General features: G+C 52.5%; 2 protein-coding genes across 7 annotated transcripts in view; one reads left to right on the top strand and one right to left on the bottom strand.

The window, feature by feature from the left end:
* The window catches only part of TXNL4B (thioredoxin like 4B), a 53,206-nt gene extending 52,539 nt beyond the window's left edge, over window positions 1-667 (bottom strand). For 3 of the 5 annotated variants that reach the window (XR_006340537.1, XR_006340538.1, XM_043898975.1), the window contains exon 1: window positions 366-667. The gene's annotated coding sequence lies outside the window, so the exon portion shown is untranslated. The remainder of the gene's footprint in view (window positions 1-365) is intronic. The other 2 variants (XM_043898976.1, XM_043898974.1) reach the window with 2 other exon arrangements.
* A 183-nt stretch (window positions 668-850) lies between these two features.
* Window positions 851-18,533, top strand: DHX38 (DEAH-box helicase 38). 2 transcript variants are annotated; one of them, XM_043898969.1, is made up of 28 exons: window positions 855-1,046; window positions 1,757-1,850; window positions 3,097-3,438; window positions 3,799-3,986; window positions 4,652-4,756; window positions 5,320-5,467; window positions 5,571-5,689; window positions 5,805-5,881; window positions 6,330-6,485; window positions 6,983-7,144; window positions 7,333-7,440; window positions 7,777-7,889; window positions 9,669-9,806; window positions 10,164-10,350; window positions 10,495-10,680; window positions 11,025-11,165; window positions 11,502-11,612; window positions 11,703-11,819; window positions 11,986-12,093; window positions 12,481-12,593; window positions 13,293-13,501; window positions 13,595-13,749; window positions 14,144-14,299; window positions 14,399-14,533; window positions 14,737-14,862; window positions 15,373-15,468; window positions 16,858-16,979; window positions 18,049-18,533. In XM_043898969.1, the coding sequence occupies exons 3-28, from the start codon at window positions 3,116-3,118 to the stop codon at window positions 18,131-18,133; spliced, it is 3,684 nt and encodes a 1,227-aa protein (XP_043754904.1). In that variant the 5' UTR covers window positions 855-1,046; window positions 1,757-1,850; window positions 3,097-3,115; the 3' UTR covers window positions 18,134-18,533. The 2 variants fall into 2 exon arrangements, with proteins under 2 accessions (XP_043754903.1, XP_043754904.1); XM_043898968.1 differs by lacking the exon at window positions 1,757-1,850 and having other exon boundaries at window positions 851-1,046.
* The last annotated feature ends 260 nt before the right edge of the window (window positions 18,534-18,793 follow it).

Below are 18,793 nucleotides of genomic sequence, written 5' to 3'. Positions count from 1 at the left end.
GTATTCTTGGGCCTCCCTGGTGGCTCAGCTGATAAAGAATCCGTCTGCAGTGCAGGAGACCTGGGTTCCATCCCTCGGTTGGCAAGATCCCCTGGAGAAGGGAAAGGCTACCCACTCTAGTATTCTGGCCTGGAGAATTCCATGGACTGTATAGTCCATGGGGTGGCAAAGAGTCGGACACGATTGAGTGACTTTCACTTTCAACTCCGTCAGAGGTTATCTCTGCGTGTGAACAGACGAGTGACTTTTACTTACACTGTGGGCGCGCGTCTTTATTCCCCCCAAATATCCGACATATATATTTTTAATGATGCCTGTGGTTGGGCTACTTTTGGCCCACAGCTGCTGGGGAAAACGATACTTACTTTAACTGTACACGTCACCTCCTTCTCTTCCACTTCAGGGTTGTGGACAACCCCAACCCTTTCTCGAAGAAGCCGACTCAGACGGCTTTTTTTCCCTGCCCCAACCGCCGCGGCCACCCCAATTCAAAGTAACCTGGAGCCGTTGCCTAGCAACCCTCTGCCGACCACCAGAGCGGACGGAAACTGAAAAAGAAAACGCCCAGGCGCAGTGATGAACTCGCGTTCCGCTCTCAATAACCCAATCAGCAGAAGAGGTTATTCTAGTCACCGCCCACCTAACCTGCTCTGACCGGAAGCCCTAGGGTCACTCCCGCCCTTATTAAACCCGACAGGTCTCTTTACTTCTCCCTCCCACGCCCCACCTAGAGGCGGGGCCTTGCCTCTTACACTAAGCATGATTGGTCGCCAGGGGACGGAAGTGTCTCTGATCAGAGCCCCAGAGAAAGACAGTCTAGTCTCGCATGCGTGGTCGCGTTCTGTGTCGCACCGGGAACGGGCGTTTTCCGGGCTGCCCTCGATGGTATCTTTGGTTGGATAGAAGGAGCCGCGCAAAGTATTATGGGACAATAATGGTCGCTTTCATGTAGTTGATTTTGGCTCTCAAAGCGGTCTGAGCGAGGAGCGGCGGCTCCAGCGCCCCAGAATCCCGGACAGCAGGTCCTGAGAGTCAGGCTTGGTGAGGTGAGTGTCCCTTTTTCCTTTCCGACCTTTTCTTCGCCAATTGTGGCAGCTCCAAGAGGCGGATCTCGGCCTCGCTCAAGTTCGGGCCCGGGCTTGTAAAGTCTTGTTCCTGTCACCCAACTTGCCTTACTCACTGTAGGGATGCTGCTCAGGTTCTGCCGGCCCCGGCCTTTCTCCTTGATCAGGTCAGATCGTGCACACTGACGCGGCCTCCCAGAGGTCCAGGGATGCTGGCCGGGAGTCACCCCCCCTTCCACGTCCTTAGACCTTCTCGTTATTCCCACTGCCAGACGGACACCGAGCCCAGAAGGGTTCTTTTCGTTTTCTCTTTCTCTGTCACAGTGGTATCTTTACCAGGCGATATCTTTTAACAAAATGTCAACTCCAAAAAGATCGGGATTTTTGTTTTGGTCTCTTATTGCTAATGCCCAGAACAAGCGATTGGCTCACTGAAGGCATTTGTTGAATTAATGTATACAGTTTCTCTCTTAGTTATTTTTCTTGTACCTCTTGTGGCTTCTTTGCCACTAATCCTTTTTCAGAAGACAACACTTAAAGTTCTTGTTTTTCTCAGCCACTAGTTGTCCTGTTTGTCAGACTCGTTTTCCTGTGCTGCTTGGCACCTTTCTTTGCTGTCCTAGAGATTTCTGGCTCCCTGTTTCCTTTCATCAGTTTAAAATTATTTATTCCTCAAATGTTTATTTTGCTAGGCACCGGGCATAGCAGTCAACAAGACAGACAAAGTTCTCCTGCATAAAAGGACGGTCCTAGGGGTATATTTTCTAGTTCAGACTACTGAGCAGAGCACGTATATCTTACCTTCCTGTGTAGATTTCCTCCCATGAGTACAGATGTCACTAAAAGTTAGCTTTCCCATTTCTCTTCTGTGTGATGGCATTTTCTAAAATGCAGCTCTTGTTTCTGTGTCCATATTGTGCGTTCAGTCTGTTTGGCTATATTTTTCTATAGAAATGTGCATGTCAATTAGAGCTGTGTGAAACATTCTGGGTTCTGGTGGTTCTCTTGATAGTTCTTTGCTTCACTGACTTGTTGGAATGGGGCAAATTATTCAAGCACAAAATGGGATATGTTTATAAGCAGATGGTGTCTTGTGGGAGGTAAAGAGGAATTTGTTATGAGTGGAGTGCCAGGAAATCTTACAGTCACCTAAATACTTTTCAGAAACACCGTTTCTTAGCCTGGTGATTCTCATCCAATTTTTTTTTGGTGAATTTGAATTGTTAAACAGATTTTGACTGCTGTGAGGTAATTCTTCTCTACAAAACAAAACTGGCCCAGAAAACTCATTGAAGAATGGATCATATGGATGGTAGCCTTATATCTCAACAGCTCTACTCTACTCTATCTGTAGTCTAAAGGAGTAGAGAGTAGGAAGAACTTGTGTAAAAAATGGTGAGGAACCCAGTCAGTACCCGAGAGCACAGCAAGTGAAATAATGTAACAATGACGTTTATGTAACTGTTTGTGGTTACAGAGTGAGTGCTTTCACATATACTTTGCTGTTTGATACTCACAGTAACTTTATGGATTTAAGAGAGCAAAAAGTATTTCCATTTTCCAGGTATAGAATTATGCCTAACCAAAGATTAAGATTAATATCTATTTGCTTACGATCACACAGGTAGAAAATGTTGAGAGGGCTCTAGTTGAGATTTCTGACTTCAGATCTAGTGCTTTCCCTACACGCCCTTTATAGATGCCGTCCTGCTCTAGTAAGTGCTCCTTAGTGAGGTCTTTTCTTGTCTGAATGATACCCTCTTGGATCTTGGGGTGTGTGTGTGTGCCTGTGTGTGTTTATCTATTTCTGATGTTTGTTGGGTGGAAATAGAAAGATCTTTTAAGATTAAGATTATCAATGAGTTGATGGAAGAGTCTTGCGAAGAGGTAACTAAAGGAATTCAGGTCTTGAGGGGGAGGTCAGCCCCCCCCCCCCCCAGATATTCATATATTTACAGTTATTTTGGGACGTAGTGGAGCCAAGTGTTTTCCCTTCTTATGTCTGATAGCAAATGGTTTGTTTTCCTTGCAGGGAAATCCTGGAACCTGTCATGGAGGACAGCAGCGAGGATGCCTCGATCCATCGATTGGAAGGCACTGATGTGGACTCTCAGGTTGGAGGTCTTATTTTTAAGACCAAAAGTGCAGCTAGTGAGCAGCATGTCTTCAAGGCCCCTGCACCCCGCCCTTCATTACTGGGACTGGACTTGTTGGCTTCCCTAAAGAGGAAGGAGAGAGAGGAGAAGGATGATGGCGAGGACAAGAAGAAGTCCAGAATCTCTTCGTACAAGGACTGGGAAGAGAGCAAGGATGACCAGAGGGATGCTGAGGCCGAAGACAGTGACCAGGCTGGCCGAAGTGGCCGAAAAGACAGGTAAAAGCCTTTGGGTGGATTGCCCAAGAGGGAATGAAAATAGAGGCCAGAAAATAATGTCTTATGTTTATCTCTCAGTTTTCTTATTGGATATTTAGGACTTAATTTTTACTAGGATTCTATAACGTTGAGGCTAGGTAGGAATTGGTATTTTTTTTCAGATTTGGGGAAACTGTCAAAAGCAACTAAAGAGTAGGTGATGGGGGGTTAGACGTGCTTATGGTTGTCGCCATATGCAAGCCTGCCGTACCAGGGAGATAAAGTGGAAGAGGCAGGGTTGCTTGTTTGTCATGGCCACAGGTTTGGGGCAGGTTTTTCTTCTCTGACTGAGCCCTTCACCAGCTGCCCTCCATGTTGCAGGCATTACCGATCAGCCCGGGTGGAGACTCCATCCCATCCTGGTGGTGTGAGCGAAGAGTTTTGGGAACGCAGTCGGCAGAGAGAGCGGGAGCGGCGGGAGCATGGCGTCTATGCCTCGTCCAAAGAAGAAAAGGATCGGAAGAAGGAGAGGTCACGGGATCGAGATTGTGACCGCAAGAGAGACAGAGGTAAACTGCCCAGCAGAGTTCCTAGGGCCTGCTAGGCACCCAAAGTAACACATTGGCCTTTTTGCTGTCGTGGGAGTTTTTATAATGCCTGTCAATTAGGGAGATCCATTTTCATGTCGGCCTGGTGGTATTGGGTATTGGGAAAAGCGGGCAGCCTAAGAAAAAAACTGTTACTTGCAACATAGCTACTTTGCTTGAGTGTGTGGTTCTTTGCGTTTTATCTTAAAAATTGGTGCTAAAGGTGATAGTGGTTAATATGTTTGAGAAACCAGTTGACAATAGTGTTGGTGAGAGGAAAAGGACAGTGCTGTGGTGCACAGCTAGACATACGGTCCAACGCTGGCTTTCCTTGGTAATATTTGAGGTCTGTAGCTTGTAGACTTGTAACTACTAAATAGTTATTCAGGATAGACTTGTAACTATTCTTTTTTGAATTCTTGCAGGAAAATAACTGTTACTGTGAGTTTGAAACTTTGTAGCCAGTAACTAATTTTTGCCCTTTGAAAGAATGGGGATATGTGAGATTCAGGAGCCCCTGGATCGCATTAGAGCAGTGAGGTTGCTCCTGTGAGTGAGTGGGGAGGCCTGTCCTTTCTCTTGGGTGAAGATGGGTGGAAGCTGGGACAGGCACCTGTTTTCTAAGCTCTGCCGGTGACTCCCGACAGATGAGCGGGACAGAAGTAGGCACAGCGGCAGATCGGAGCGAGATGGAGGGTCAGATCGCAGCAGCAGAAGAAACGAACCTGAGAGCCCCCGACACCGGCCTAAAGGTAGTCCGAGCTTGCTTATGGTGGTTTGTGAGAACCACGTATATGAGGGGCAGGGTGAGTGACTCCCATCCTCAGTGGAACTGGGTCGGGATTCCTAATTCCACCATGAGTGACTTGGGATACTTGGTTGATTCAGTTGGGAAGGCCATGGACTTCCTTGGAAACTGATATGCTCCCTTAATGCAACTTGCCCGTTTGTTGAGGGGCCAGTTTTCGAAATGGTAGGAAAGAATAGGGAGTGGGGGTGGGGAGTAGGGGGAGTGAGAGTGGGGTAGGGGCAGAAGAAGGGTTGATTATAAAGAAATACGTATATTCAATAGAGATATGTTTGCAGAGACAAATTGGTTATTCCTTCAAATGTTCTTATAAACACAGATGAAAAATGGAACTCTTCAAATTCAGATATCTTTAAAAGCTGTCAAACCCATCATATCCATTGCAAACAGGTGCAGAGTTTAAAAGTAGTAGAAGAAAGAAATTTGGCAAACTGATTTTCCCCTAACGGCTCTAACGCCATGTCTGAGTTAAAGTAAATGCTGAACTTCATGTCTTTTGTGGCCCAGATGCTGCCACCCCTTCACGGTCTACCTGGGAGGAAGAGGACAGTGGCTATGGCTCCTCTAGGCGCTCACAGTGGGAATCGCCCTCCCCCACACCTTCCTATCGGGATTCCGAGCGGAGTCATCGGCCGTCCAGTCGAGACAGGGACAGGTGATATTCTGTGCGCGTGACTGGGGCTGGGCAGGCGGGTGGTGGCTGGGAACAGGTCTCAGCTTAGTGACTGTTTAGTGAAGCTGGTTTTACTGTTTCCCAGGTCTGTGAGGAGCAGGTACTCAGACGACACCCCTCTGCCAACTCCATCCTACAAATACAACGAGTGGGCCGATGACAGAAGACACCTGGGGTCCACCCCACGTCTGTCCAGGGGCCGAGGTAAGACGGGGTGAAAGTGGGAGGGTGGGGCGCTCCTCCTGGTGTGGCTGGTCTGTGTGAGGCCACTGGGGACAAGCTGGGCCTTGCACACCGACCCGCTACATGTTCTCCGCAGGGAGACGTGAGGATGGCGAAGAAGGAATTTCGTTTGACACAGAAGAGGAACGGCAGCAGTGGGAAGATGACCAGAGGGTAAGAAATACATCTCCCAGTGACTGAATGAGGGGTGGTGGCTGTCTTTCAGTGAGCAAGTGACAGGGGTGTCAGAGTATAGGGGCCATGGGTGACACTCTGGTGAAACCGGACAGTCTCGGGAAGGCTGAGCTATGTTCAGTCTTGAAGCCCTGGAGTCCTTTTCCAGGCATAGGCTCCTGGTGAAACTTCTCAAAACGTGCAGATCAGACCTAACTTCTGCGTGCTGGCGCCACTGTGTGGTAAACCTAAGTAGTGCCATGATGATGGCCTGGGCTGCAAACCATGCTTCTCCCGTAGGCGGCTGGCCCTCCAGCAGGGTGGCCTCTCCTGAGTTGTTCCACTGCACCAGTGACTTCTTGCCAAACATCTCCTCCCCTTCTGTCCCTGTCTTGCACATACACTCACTCTGTTCCGTGTTCTCACGGCTCTGTCTCTTGCGCTACAGCAAGCCGACCGGGATTGGTACATGATGGACGAGGGCTATGATGAGTTCCACAACCCCCTGGCCTACTCCTCCGAGGACTACGTGAGGAGGCGGGAGCAGCACCTGCACAAGCAGAAGCAGAAGCGCATTTCGGCTCAGCGGAGACAGATCAATGAGGTGCGGCTGCCTGCGGGCGGCGGGCGGACTCTGCTGGGGTAGTGGCCGGTCACAGCCCCGCTGCCAGCACGGCTCTTCTCCCCACGGCTGAGGTCCCAGTAGGAGCGACACCCCTGGAAGCGGAGGGGTGGGCGGGGAAACCCACATCCCGACTTTGCTCTTTGGTGGTGCTTCCTGGAGGGAGCTGTTGATGGGAGCTGAGAGGGTGGGCTTGGCTCTGTGTCCTGTGTGTCTCTGAGTGGGACTGCGGGACAGCCCCTCTGTGCGTCCATGTAGAGGTTCTGGTTTAGACATAAAAGGTGGCTTCTGGGAGAATGCGCTGCAAGTGATTTGGGATCAGGGACTCTTCCGTCTTAAGGAGCTGCAGGGTCCAGAGACTGGTGACATCCCCACGGCCCTTCTCTTGGGATCTGCTCCGTGGCCTCACCTGGGCCCTCTCAGGACGACCTCGCGTGGCTGCAACCTGAACGTGGCCTCCTCCCGCTGTGTCCTCACAGGACAATGAGCGCTGGGAGACCAACCGCATGCTCACCAGCGGGGTGGTGCACCGGCTGGAGGTGGACGAGGACTTCGAGGAGGACAGCGCGGCCAAGGTGCACCTCATGGTGCACAACCTGGTGCCCCCCTTCCTGGACGGGCGCATCGTCTTCACCAAGCAGGTGGGGGCCTCTGAGTCAGAGAGGAGGGGCCCAGTGGGGAGAGACAGGGAAGAGAAGGCGGGGGAAGGCCCATCACCGCGGGGTGGGGTGGCAGCCCTTCCCTTACCACTGCCGTTACGAAGCGGACCTTCGTGTTGAGTTCTAACGATCAGTGTGCAATTTCTGCTTTTTCCCTCAACCTCCTGCAGCCGGAGCCTGTGATCCCAGTCAAGGACGCCACTTCAGACTTGGCCATTATTGCTCGGAAAGGCAGTCAAACAGTGCGGAAGCACAGGGAGCAAAAGGAGCGCAAAAAGGTTGGTTTCTGGTCATCTGGGGCCCGAGGAGCTCCGTTTTTTTTCTTTTTTCTTTGGTCTTCTTTTTAAGGATCATGTTGTGTCTCGCAGGTAGGGTTCCTTTGGCAGGTAGAGGAAACTCGCAGGGCACGTGTCGGCTTCCGGGGGAGGGCGCGTGTTCCTCCTGCCAGGTTCGGTTTAAGGCGGTGCAGGGCTGGGCCTCGGGAACTTCGCAGGGACGGTGGGAGGAGGGCCTGGCTTGCTGGGAACTTACTGCTGCTGGAGGAAGCCTGTTGTCAGACGGGACTGATTTTCCATCACGGGATGGAGCAGACTGACTTCCCATGTCTTTTTCAGGCTCAACACAAACATTGGGAATTGGCTGGAACCAAACTGGGAGATATAATGGGCGTCAAAAAAGAAGAAGAGCCAGATAAATCTCTGACTGAGGATGGGAAAGTGGACTACAGGTAGGAGTCTCACGGCAGCCAGCACCTCTGAAGATGGGCTTTAAGGGGACTGATATGACTCGTCACTCACTAATATGAGTATGACGTCACTTGGGAATCTGTGGTCCCCTCGCCCTGGTCTGTCTTCACCTTTCTCGAGATAATATCCCAACTGCCTCTGCTGCTACCATAGGCGCGTCCTCTGTGCCGAGCAGCACCACATGCCTCACAGATACTTGGTTGCTGGATTCTCATGGCAGTCCTGTGGGACAGGTGTAATCTTTCCCATTTTTCATGTGAGGACGATGCAGCCTAGGGAGGTTAAGTAACTCGTTTGAGGTTGCCCGGCTGGTAAATGGTGGAGTGAGGATCCCACCCAGATGGTCTGGCTTTGGAGCCCATGCTCTTAGCCACTCTGCTAGAGAGCCTTTTAGATGTTTGGTGTGGGAACATGTGCTCTGCCCCCTTAGATTTTAGTTCAGTCTAAGGAAGACACTGTTTTGTTTTGTTTTTTTTTATTAGTTGGAGGCTAATTACTTCACAACATTTCAGTGGGTTTTGTCATACATTGATATGAATCAGCCATAGAGTTACACGTATTCCCCATCCCGATCCTCCCTCCCACCTCCCTCTCCACCCGATTCCTCTGGGTCTTCCCAGTGCACCAGGCCCGAGCACTTGTCTCATGCATCCCACCTGGGCTGGTGATCTGTTTCACCATAGATAATATACATGCTGTTCTTTCGAAACATCCCACCCTCACCTTCTCCCACAGAGTTCAAAAGTCTGTTCTGTACTTCTGGGAAGACACTGTTTTTAACAGAGGTTTGAAAACAGAAAGGGTTGTCCTCTCAGCTAGAGCTCCCCCGTTCATAGAGGCGTTTAAGCCAATGTTGGATGACTGCTTATTGCGCTTCCCTCATCATGTAGGTGGTTGAACTTAGATGTCCCTTCTGAAGCTCATCCTTTGAACACTCTAAAGTCCTTCCAAACTGTTGTCTCAGTTAATAATTCTGTGTACCACTGTGGGAAATGAGAAGCTGGTGCTGTTGATCAGCCTTGTTAGTTTAATCCTGTTGGTATAGAGTTTTAGCTGACCAGGAGTGACTGGGGCATTAGAAATAGGAAGCTGACAGGGCACAGGCTTGATATGATGCAGGAAAAGTCTCCTGGGGAAGGGGTGGGTGGAGATTGTAGATTTGCATAGGTGAGGAGGGACTGGGGCGTCTTTGCTGTGTGGCCTGGGGATGTATGTGTGTCGGACCCTTCAGTGCGTTTAGTGGAAGATATCGGTAACATCAAGTAGGGCTGTTCTCACAGTTCTTTGAAGCTAAAGCCTTACAGACTCTGCTGTCCTGCTGAGAGGCGGGAGGGAGTCTGACCTTGGTCATGACTGTTACCACGACTCCTCCTTCCAGCCCTATAAGTGTGGTGCTGAGATTGCCTAAGGTTATTCTATATGAGGTATGGTCTGTGCAGTTGAGCTCCTCGTCTGGGTGGACTCTTCCAGGGCAGAGGATTTACACACTTGCTGATCTGCAGCTCTTCTGAGCCCTCCACGGGTGTCTGTCCCGAGGGTGTTGAGCAGGTTTTGGATGATGGATGCTTAGACAGCAGTGTGGTCCCTTAGGCCGGAGGAGATGGGCAGCAGCTGGCAGCCCTCACATCTCAAAGATTCACTGCGTGTTAGGAGCAGTTCTCACTTCTGGGCATAGGAAGCGGGGTAGTAGCCCAGTCAGGAAGACTGGAAGACGCGTGAGACCGTGCAGGGATCTTAGGCCGCATGCGGTGTGTTCTCAGGACAGAGCAGAAGTTTGCCGACCACATGAAGAAGAAGAGCGAGGCCAGCAGCGAGTTTGCCAAGAAGAAGTCAATTCTGGAGCAGCGGCAGTACCTGCCCATCTTCGCCGTGCAGCAGGAACTCCTCACGATCATCAGGTGACTCCCCAACCCAGGGATGGGACCCCAGTAGTGGGTCAGGTGTCCTGTGCATGCTCTGTGGTTCTTTTTCTTTGGGGTATGACATTTGGTGGAGAAGGGAAAGGATTTTTTTTTTTCCCCTCTCCTGAGTGCCCCAGGCTACTCTGCTTGAAATAAGCAACATGGCCTCATGAAACAGCATGGCACTTCTTTCAACCTTACTGTCTTTTAGACTTTTCAGGGGATTTCAGCATAAGACTGTTTTCCCAGGGAAATCCTCCTTTCTGAGCAAGCACGCTCCTTGGATAGCTGCAGGCGGGGCTACAGGTGGCCTTCCACTCGTGCTGATTCACCAGTCTCTTCTCCCCCTTACAGAGACAACAGCATCGTGATCGTGGTTGGGGAGACAGGGAGTGGAAAGACAACGCAACTGACCCAGTACTTGCATGAAGACGGCTACACGGACTATGGGATGATCGGATGCACCCAACCCCGCCGTGTGGCCGCCATGTCGGTGGCCAAGAGAGTCAGTGAAGAGATGGGGGGAAACCTTGGTGAGGAGGTGAGTGGGCCCGAGGGCTGAGCTCTGTACTTCACACCTGTGGCCTCTGTCACTTGACCTGATCCGCTGAGGCCTAGACCCAGCTCGGGGTGTGCAGCGGTGTGTGGGTGCCCAGAGCCCCTGAGCCATCTCTCTGGCTTCCAGGTGGGTTATGCCATCCGCTTCGAAGACTGCACTTCAGAAAGCACCTTGATCAAGTACATGACTGACGGCATCCTGCTGAGAGAGTCCTTGCGGGAAGCAGACCTGGATCACTACAGCGCCATCATCATGGACGAGGCCCACGAGCGCTCGCTCAACACCGACGTGCTCTTTGGGCTGCTCCGGGAGGTGAGGGCTGCGGGTCCAGGCCTCTGTGCTTGTGGGGCTGGGAGTCAGTGACGAGATGTCTGGGGTCTAGCCCGGGGAAGCTTAGGGGGCCTCTGACAGGCCAGAGTTGCCCCTGAGGCCTCTGGCTGCCCAGAGGTGGTTCACTCCATTCTAGCTCAGCCGAGTGACTCGTGGTTCTCCTGGCTGTGGCTCTGTGACTCAGCCTTTAGAACTATTACAGATCTAACGAGCCACCCGTCAGCTTGGGCTTCTGTTTCACTTGGTAGTGATGTTGATGAGACTGGAAGGCAGAGGTCAAGGGTTCTGAACCAGTGGGGAAGCCTCTGAATAACTTCTTCTCTTAGGTGGTGGCTCGGCGCTCAGACCTGAAGCTCATTGTCACATCAGCCACCATGGACGCAGAGAAATTTGCCTCCTTTTTTGGGAACGTCCCCATCTTCCACATCCCTGGTCGTACCTTCCCTGTGGACATTCTCTTCAGCAAGGTACCAAGGCCCTTTTTTTCTTAACTGACCCCGACCTCAGATGAAGAGCCGGGTGGGGGGCGTGGGGTGGGGTACTGAGTGGGAGAGGTTTTGTGGGCACCATGGGAGCCCACAGCTTTTGGGCTTGGAGGTGAAAGACTGTACTCTGAGGACATTTGGTTTGATTGTTTCTTTGGGGTGGAGGCTTGGGATCCAGGGAGGGTCATAAGGCCCATCTGCAGGTGCACGACCCCGAGAGTCTGCCCAGCTCTGGCCCCAGACCAGGGACTGGGCCGCTGCTTCCCAGAGGGGGCCTGGCCCACATGTCCTCTGATGGTGCCCCTGGCTGGCTTGCAGACCCCGCAGGAAGACTACGTGGAGGCCGCGGTGAAGCAGTCCCTGCAGGTGCATCTGTCGGGGGCCCCTGGGGACATCCTCATCTTCATGCCTGGCCAAGAGGACATTGAGGTGCGTGCCTTGGTTGTGACCTTGGTGAGCGGGTGGGTCCTTGGTGAGGATCAGGGGCCCTGGCATCTGATGACTCCTCTCTGCACTCAGGTGACCTCAGATCAGATTGTGGAGCATCTGGAAGAACTGGAGAACGCACCCGCCTTGGCCGTGCTGCCCATCTACTCCCAGCTGCCCTCTGACCTCCAGGCCAAGATCTTCCAGAAGGTGAGACAGCAAGAGTGTCTGGTTTGGGAACCTCCCAGACTCCCCCCAGGAGGGCAAGAGGGAGAGGGTGTTACTTTCCTGGCACGGGTGGGGTGTGCTCTTCTCCTTGTGGGGTCTCTCCTACCTGCCAGCCTACAGCCTTCCCTCCCTGCATGTCTGACTCCAGGCTCCGGATGGCGTCCGGAAGTGTATTGTCGCCACCAACATTGCTGAGACCTCCCTGACTGTCGACGGCATCATGTTTGTCATCGATTCCGGTTATTGTAAGTTAAAGGTAAGAGGAGACACAGGCAGCGGGGCCCTGGCCTTCATGCAGGCTCACCTGGCCTAGGAGGTGGGAAGGCAGGACCTGGGTCCTCAGACCTTGAACAGCGGTTGCTTGTGGAAGTGGAGGTGGTATTTTGCGTGCTGATTTTGCCATGTTCCTGATTCATCCAATCCTTATGATAACTCAGGGTGGACAGTTTAACTTGATAAAGGTTGCGGAGCTGGCGATGAGGGGAAATTTCTTGAGGTTCCTGACTCCAGAAGATGGCTGCCTGTATCACTGAGACATTTCACTCTGTAGCGTGTAGCAGCCAAGGGTTTTCTTTGTCTCAAGGCTGCCTCCTGTTTATCCCCTCGCTTTGTCCTTAATCAGGTCTTTTCTGCCCCCTCCTAGGTCTTCAACCCCCGGATTGGCATGGATGCTCTGCAGATCTACCCCATCAGCCAGGCCAATGCCAACCAGCGGTCGGGAAGAGCCGGCAGGACGGGCCCAGGTCAGTGTTTCAGGTAGGAGCGCTGTGCTTGCCTGCTTTCCAGGGTGGGAGCCCAGGCTGGGGTGGGCAGGAATGGCTTTCGTTCTTGCAGAGGGGTGATCCCTGAGACTGGGGACCAGTGGTGGGGCTGCCACTTGTTGGTTCTCTCGTCACATGCTGCTGAGTGGAAGAAGTCACCTTACCAGGCAGCCCTGAGGTCCAAGTGGCCTTGTGTTTCAGGAGGACCTATGTTGAACGTCCCTACAATGGATGACCAGTATTACAGTGCGTCTCTCCTTAGAGGATAAATGTGAACAAATTATATCACTCGTTCTTTTTTTTACTCCTCTAATTATTCTCTTTCTTGGTTCTGACTTGAAAATAATAGAAATTCAGAAAATACAGAAAAATATAAACAAATTATAACTCAGCCATAATTCTAGTCCCAGGCTCAGTGGTTCCAAAAATGAAACAATTATATAAGAGATTCCAGCAGAAGGGTGAATTGGCATGGACTGAGTTTTAAACAGGTAGAGATTTGTGATTGTAAGAGACAAGGGGAGTTGGGGGAAGAAATGAGGCCTTCTCCTCCCTCCCTCATCAGCACTGGCTGTTCCGGCTGCACAAGCCCACGGTGCTGGTGGGCTCACCTAGGCTGCTGGGCGCGTTCTAGGGACTCAGCTGGGCAGCCTGTGGTGGCAGGTGTGGCAGCACTGGGTCTTTTCTCTGGCAGACTCTACACCCAGAGTGCCTACAAGAACGAGCTCCTGACCACCACGGTGCCCGAGATCCAGCGGACCAACCTGGCCAACGTGGTGCTGCTGCTCAAGTCCCTGGGGGTGCAGGACCTGCTGCAGTTCCACTTCATGGACCCACCCCCGGAGGACAACATGCTCAACTCCATGTACCAGCTCTGGATCCTCGGGGCCCTGGACAACACAGGTGCCGGGCAGGGCCCCGTGGGCTCTGGGGCCTGGGTTCTCCATCTTACAGCAGCATGTCTGCTGACTGTCTGTGTCCGCTCCTCTCTATCAGGTGGTCTGACCTCGACGGGGCGGCTGATGGTGGAGTTCCCGCTGGATCCGGCCCTGTCCAAGATGCTCATCGTGTCCTGTGACATGGGCTGCAGCTCCGAGATACTGCTCATTGTCTCCATGCTCTCGGTCCCGGCCATCTTCTACAGGCCCAAGGTGGGAGGTTCTGCCCGGCTCCTGTCCTCCCAGGGGTCTCGGGAGTGTATGGGCTGGAGGGAGGTTGAGAGAGGGGAGAGGGTCCCCTGTTGTGAAGATGAAATGGAAAGGGTGGAAGCGGAGTTTCCGAAGAGTGATTTTACTGTGTTATGTGAAGCAGGTTGGGGCAGGGGAAGGGGTGGGCTAGATCCGTGGTTCTCAGGGAATGTTCTGCAAGAGCCTTTTTTCCTAGGATGGTTGCCCTCGCATCTTAGAATAAATATTTTGTTATAAACAAATTTTGTTTTTGCTATATCGTCCGGCACCACATTGATGTGTTTTAAGTTGGGGGGCGGGTAGGTGACAGCCTGAGACAGCTCTTCTCAGCGGCCTGGATTCCCCTTTCCTTTGCCAGGGCCGAGAGGAAGAGAGCGATCAAATCCGGGAGAAGTTCGCAGTCCCTGAGAGTGACCACCTGAGCTACCTGAACGTCTACCTGCAGTGGAAGAACAACAATTACTCCACCATCTGGTGCAACGATCATTTCATCCATGCCAAGGCCATGCGGAAGGTGAGTCTGTGGCCCAGATAAGCAGGATGTTGGGAGGCGGGATGGGCTGCAGGGAAAGGAGGGGCTGCTCCATCCCTGACCACCTGCGTCCTGCTCCAGGTCCGGGAGGTGCGGGCTCAGCTCAAGGACATCATGGTGCAGCAGCGGATGAGCCTGGCCTCGTGTGGCACTGACTGGGACATCGTCAGGAAGTGCATCTGTGCTGCCTATTTCCACCAGGCAGCCAAGCTCAAGGTGAGCCCGGAGGAGCCTGGTGGAGCCGTGACCCCTTCCTGGCCTGACACTGCCCGAGCGCAGAGTTCTCCTTTCTCACTGTACAGTCCTGCAGATCTGGGCTTCCCCGGGAAGCTGGTGTCAAGGCAGCATTGAGGGGTGGGGGAGCTGCCCAGATGTGCAGTGTTTTGCTGAGGCAGCCACTTGTTGGGTCTCTTCTCTAGGGAATCGGGGAGTATGTGAACATCCGGACAGGCATGCCCTGCCACCTGCACCCTACCAGCTCCCTCTTTGGAATGGGCTACACCCCCGACTACATCGTGTATCACGAGTTGGTCATGACCACCAAGGTGAGTGTTTTCCAAGGCAGCTGGTATGACGTCAGCCCGCTTGGCTGGGCTAGGCCTTTGTAACCGTTTGCTGCCTTCTGGGGTGAGCTTTGAGCTTGGGGGACTTGGGGCCACAGGTGCTGCTTTGAGGGGAATTGAGGTTGGTTTCCAGTGGGAGGTTCGGGGAAGTTAATTGACCTATAGGTTCCAGTGGCCTCAGTTATGCCAGGTGGATTGTTTCCTGCTTGCTGCCTGGGACAAGCAACCCCTCTGGGTGTTGTTAGAAGGGTTTTCTGAGGGGCTGGGCCTATTCTGTTGGACACTGCAGGGCTTTCTCACAAGCTTGGAGGATTTTGGATGGGAGAAGGGATTAGAATGCCAGTGTCTGTGGCTTTTCCTTGCCTTTCTCAGCCTGGCAGGCTGGGGGTGGGGCCCTGCCCGTGAGGATCCTAGTTATGGAACCACTCCGGGAGGGACAGCTCAAAGCAATGGTCTGTCCGTGACCCTCGCCTGGTGGCCCTTCTGCTGCAGGAATACATGCAGTGTGTGACTGCCGTGGACGGAGAGTGGCTGGCAGAGCTGGGCCCCATGTTCTACAGCGTGAAGCAGGCTGGGAAGTCTCGGCAGGTAAGGGTCCTGTGCTTTCCTGGGGTGGGTCCGTTTGCCTCTGGGATCCGTTTTTCCCCCTCAGCCTGGTATTAAAGACACGTCATCATCTGGCTTCCCCTTACTTCTCTGTCAGACATAAGAGCTGTGATCCAGGCAGGCTAGCCTGTCTCACTTCTCCCACCTACTCCATTTGCTTGGTCTGCTGAGCCTTGAAAAACAAACAAAACAAACAAACAAAAAAACTTATTGTTGAAAAGTCCAAATATCTGTGAAAGTGGACAAAAACAGTATAAGGAGTCACAGATTCCTCACCTAGCCTCTGTAATTATCAACATTCTTCCCAACCTCATTTCTCTTATTCCCACCCTGCTCCATACACAGTGATCTTTTTCCTGGAATGTTTTAAAGCATATTCCAGACATTGTGGTTTTTCACTCAAATACTTGAATAGGGGTCTCTAAAAAGACTTTCAAAAATTAAAACATAACCTCCACACCAACATCACTCAACAAAAGTAATCCTTAATGTCACCAGATTCTGCAGTTCTTAGTCATGTTTCCCTTTTTATTTCAAAGATAAAAAATTATCTTTGAATTTTTTTATAATTGCTTTGCTTGAATTAGGATCCAGATGTTGGAATTTGTCATTATATATATTAAGTCTTTTATTCGAGAACGAGCTCTGCCCCTTCTCATTTTCATGGCATTGACTTACTAGGAAAACAGGTTGTCATCTTGTAGAATGTTCCATATAGTTTTAGGCTAATTGGTTCCTCAGAATGTTTAACTTGTGCCTCTATCCCATGTGTTTTCTGTAAACTAGTCATTAGTCCAAAGTCTTGGTTAGATTCAGGTTCAGCTCTTTGGAGTAGGAATGCATAAATGCATGTGTTGCTCTAAACCTCCTCTTAGGTTCTGTCAGGAGGCACATACGGTCTCTGGTCCCCCTTTTGATGACGTTTTAGCTCAGCGTTTCCACTTGATCCCTCGCTTATAAGTTCTCTATCTGCTCCTCAGTTTCCTGACAATCTCAGTGTCCACTGGTGGCCACCACCAGGATCCATTATTTAGGGTTGCATAAGACCGTGGACCTTTGCTTTCCCGTGTCCGTCCTCTCCACTCAGACATTGTGCCTTCCCGTGTGTCCTGGCATGGTTGTGAACTTGGTAGGAGCGTGTAAGCACTTACCAGGTTGAAAGGGGGCTGAGGTGTGCTAGGGTTGGGATGCAGTCCTCCAAGGTGTGTCCTGGCTCAGTGAGAAAAGCAGGCCTCGGCCCTGGTGCTGTGTGGCCCTGGCTCTGGCAGCTGGAGCAGTCTACACCGCACCTGGCTGGCAGCAGGGGGTGGGTACAGGCCAGGCCTCCTCACTGCTGGTCCTCAGTGACCCCAGTACCTCTCCCTTCTCTAGGAGAACCGCCGGCGGGCCAAAGAGGAAGCGTCCGCCATGGAAGAGGAGATGGCGCTGGCTGAGGAGCAGCTGCGGGCCCGGCGGCAGGAGCAGGAAAAGCGCAGCCCGCTGGGCAGCGTCAGGTGAGCGCGGCCTCAGGGCCCGGGCTGGGAGGGGGCCCGCGGCTGGACCCACCAGGCCCCGAGTGAGGCCGCGGTTTAAGAGAAGTTAAACATGCAGAGGTGAATTGGTGACAGGTTGACTGTGGTCACATGGAGGAATTCCGGACACACTTTCAAGGGATGGTGATCCGGCTGCCAACTCCTGGCATTGTTAAGTTGTGGTGGGGCCTGAGGTGGTCTGGAATGCAGAGTGGGTCTCACAGCCTCATCAGCGAGCGAGGGCTTGGGCATCCTGGTGGAGAGGTGAGGCGGGGAGATTCGTGGGCCCCTGTGTCTGCCCTGGTGTCTGGAGTTGGGTCAGACCCCACAGGCGAAGGGCACAGTCCTGGCAAGACCACCCTCAGAGCCTCAGTCACCACCTGCAAGCTGGGGGGTACCCAGGGTCACCCTCATTTCTCACCAACTTGTTACAAATTTGGGGATTCCCCACTGTCCAAGGCCAAGGGAAATTCCCAGGGTCTAGAGATAACCTCCAGGATGTGGGGACAGAGCCTTGCCTCAGCTGGAGTGGTGGCCTGCTGAGGCGGAGGGGAGACCTCCTCCAAGGCTCACCTGTTGTTCAGTCGCTCAGTCGTGTCTGACTCTGCGACCCCATGGACTGTAGCCCGCCAGGCCCCTCTGTCCATGGGATTCTCCAGGCACAAATACTGGAGTGGGTTGCCATTTCCTACTCCAGGGGATCTTCCCCACCCAGGGATCAAACCTGAGTCTCCTGAATTGCAGGCAGATTCTTTACTGATGAGCCACGAGGGAAGCCCATGGCTCACCTAGGGGGTATGAAAGGATTTGTTAATAAAGCCATCTCACAGTGTGCCTCAGTGGATATAAGAAGAAGGCCCATCTCATTCTGCTCCCAATCACAGATAGGGAAGGCAAGGGGAGTGGAAGTACGTTAGGGGAGAAGACCCTGCAGCCCCGGAGCCTGCTCACACGCAGTTAAAAACGCCGGGTTTCAGGCTCCTATTTCTACTGTGTGTCCTGGGCAAAGTGAGCCTCAGTGTGATTCCTAATCCCTCTTCTGTGTCTTCAGGTCTACAAAGATCTACACTCCTGGTCGGAAGGAGCAGGGGGAACCCATGACTCCCCGCCGCACGCCAGCCCGCTTTGGGCTCTGAGCCGAGGCTGTCTCTGCAGGGGAGGGGAGCCAGGTGTTGAGTCCCGAGCCCCGGCCTATCGACAAACCCTCTCAACCCAGGCCACTTTGCCAAAATACCTGCACACAGCTTTCATCTGTGTACATCATGGCCCCGGGGGCCCCTGCTGAGGCCAGGCTCTGCCACAGAGGAGGCTGGAGTTCCTTGGTGCGTGCGCGGGGCCGCAGAGCGGCTGCTGGGACCACAAGAGGTGGCCGGACCCACCAAATACAGATTGTCCCAGGACACTTGGTGTATCAGTGACATGGCTGTGACTATGTTTTTTTAAAAAGTTCTTGTGTAAAACAGCACAATAAGACCTAGAGGGAATTATAATTTGGTTATAATTCAGGATTTGGAAATAAATTTATTGTTTGTAAAATGTTATTGTATTTTTGATGGTTCTCTTCCCCTCACTACCCTGAATCACACGCTAGAGAACAGGCAAGCTCCGGTGTGACTTTCCTTAGATGCGGCCTCCTAGAACCTGAGCTCGCCCTTGTGTCTGTTCTCCAGGCAGTGCCTGGAGGGGTCAGGGGGCTGGGACTCAGCTGGCGGGGAAGGAGGACGGCCTCGGGTGCCAGCACCAGGTGGGTCAGGCTCTCAGGGTGCCTGGCTCTCCCTAAGGCTGGTGAGCAAGGC

This window comes from Cervus elaphus, chromosome 4 (assembly GCF_910594005.1).
Source record: "Cervus elaphus chromosome 4, mCerEla1.1, whole genome shotgun sequence".
Taxonomy (NCBI): domain Eukaryota; kingdom Metazoa; phylum Chordata; class Mammalia; order Artiodactyla; family Cervidae; genus Cervus; species Cervus elaphus.
Note: the sequence above shows the minus strand (reverse complement) of the source record. Positions and strands in the feature narration are given on the sequence as shown.

What these genes read in the sequence shown, in the direction of transcription:
- DHX38 (XM_043898968.1), top strand. Translation starts at nt 3,116, where the DNA reads ATGGAGGACAGCAGCGAGGATGCCTCGATCCATCGATTGGAAGGCACT. An exon ending in TCCAGTCGAGACAGGGACAG is followed by an intron (nt 5,468 to 5,570) that starts GTGATATTCTGT and finishes ACTGTTTCCCAG; the next exon opens with GTCTGTGAGGAGCAGGTACT. An exon ending in CCATCTTCTACAGGCCCAAG is followed by an intron (nt 13,750 to 14,143) that starts GTGGGAGGTTCT and finishes TTCCTTTGCCAG; the next exon opens with GGCCGAGAGGAAGAGAGCGA.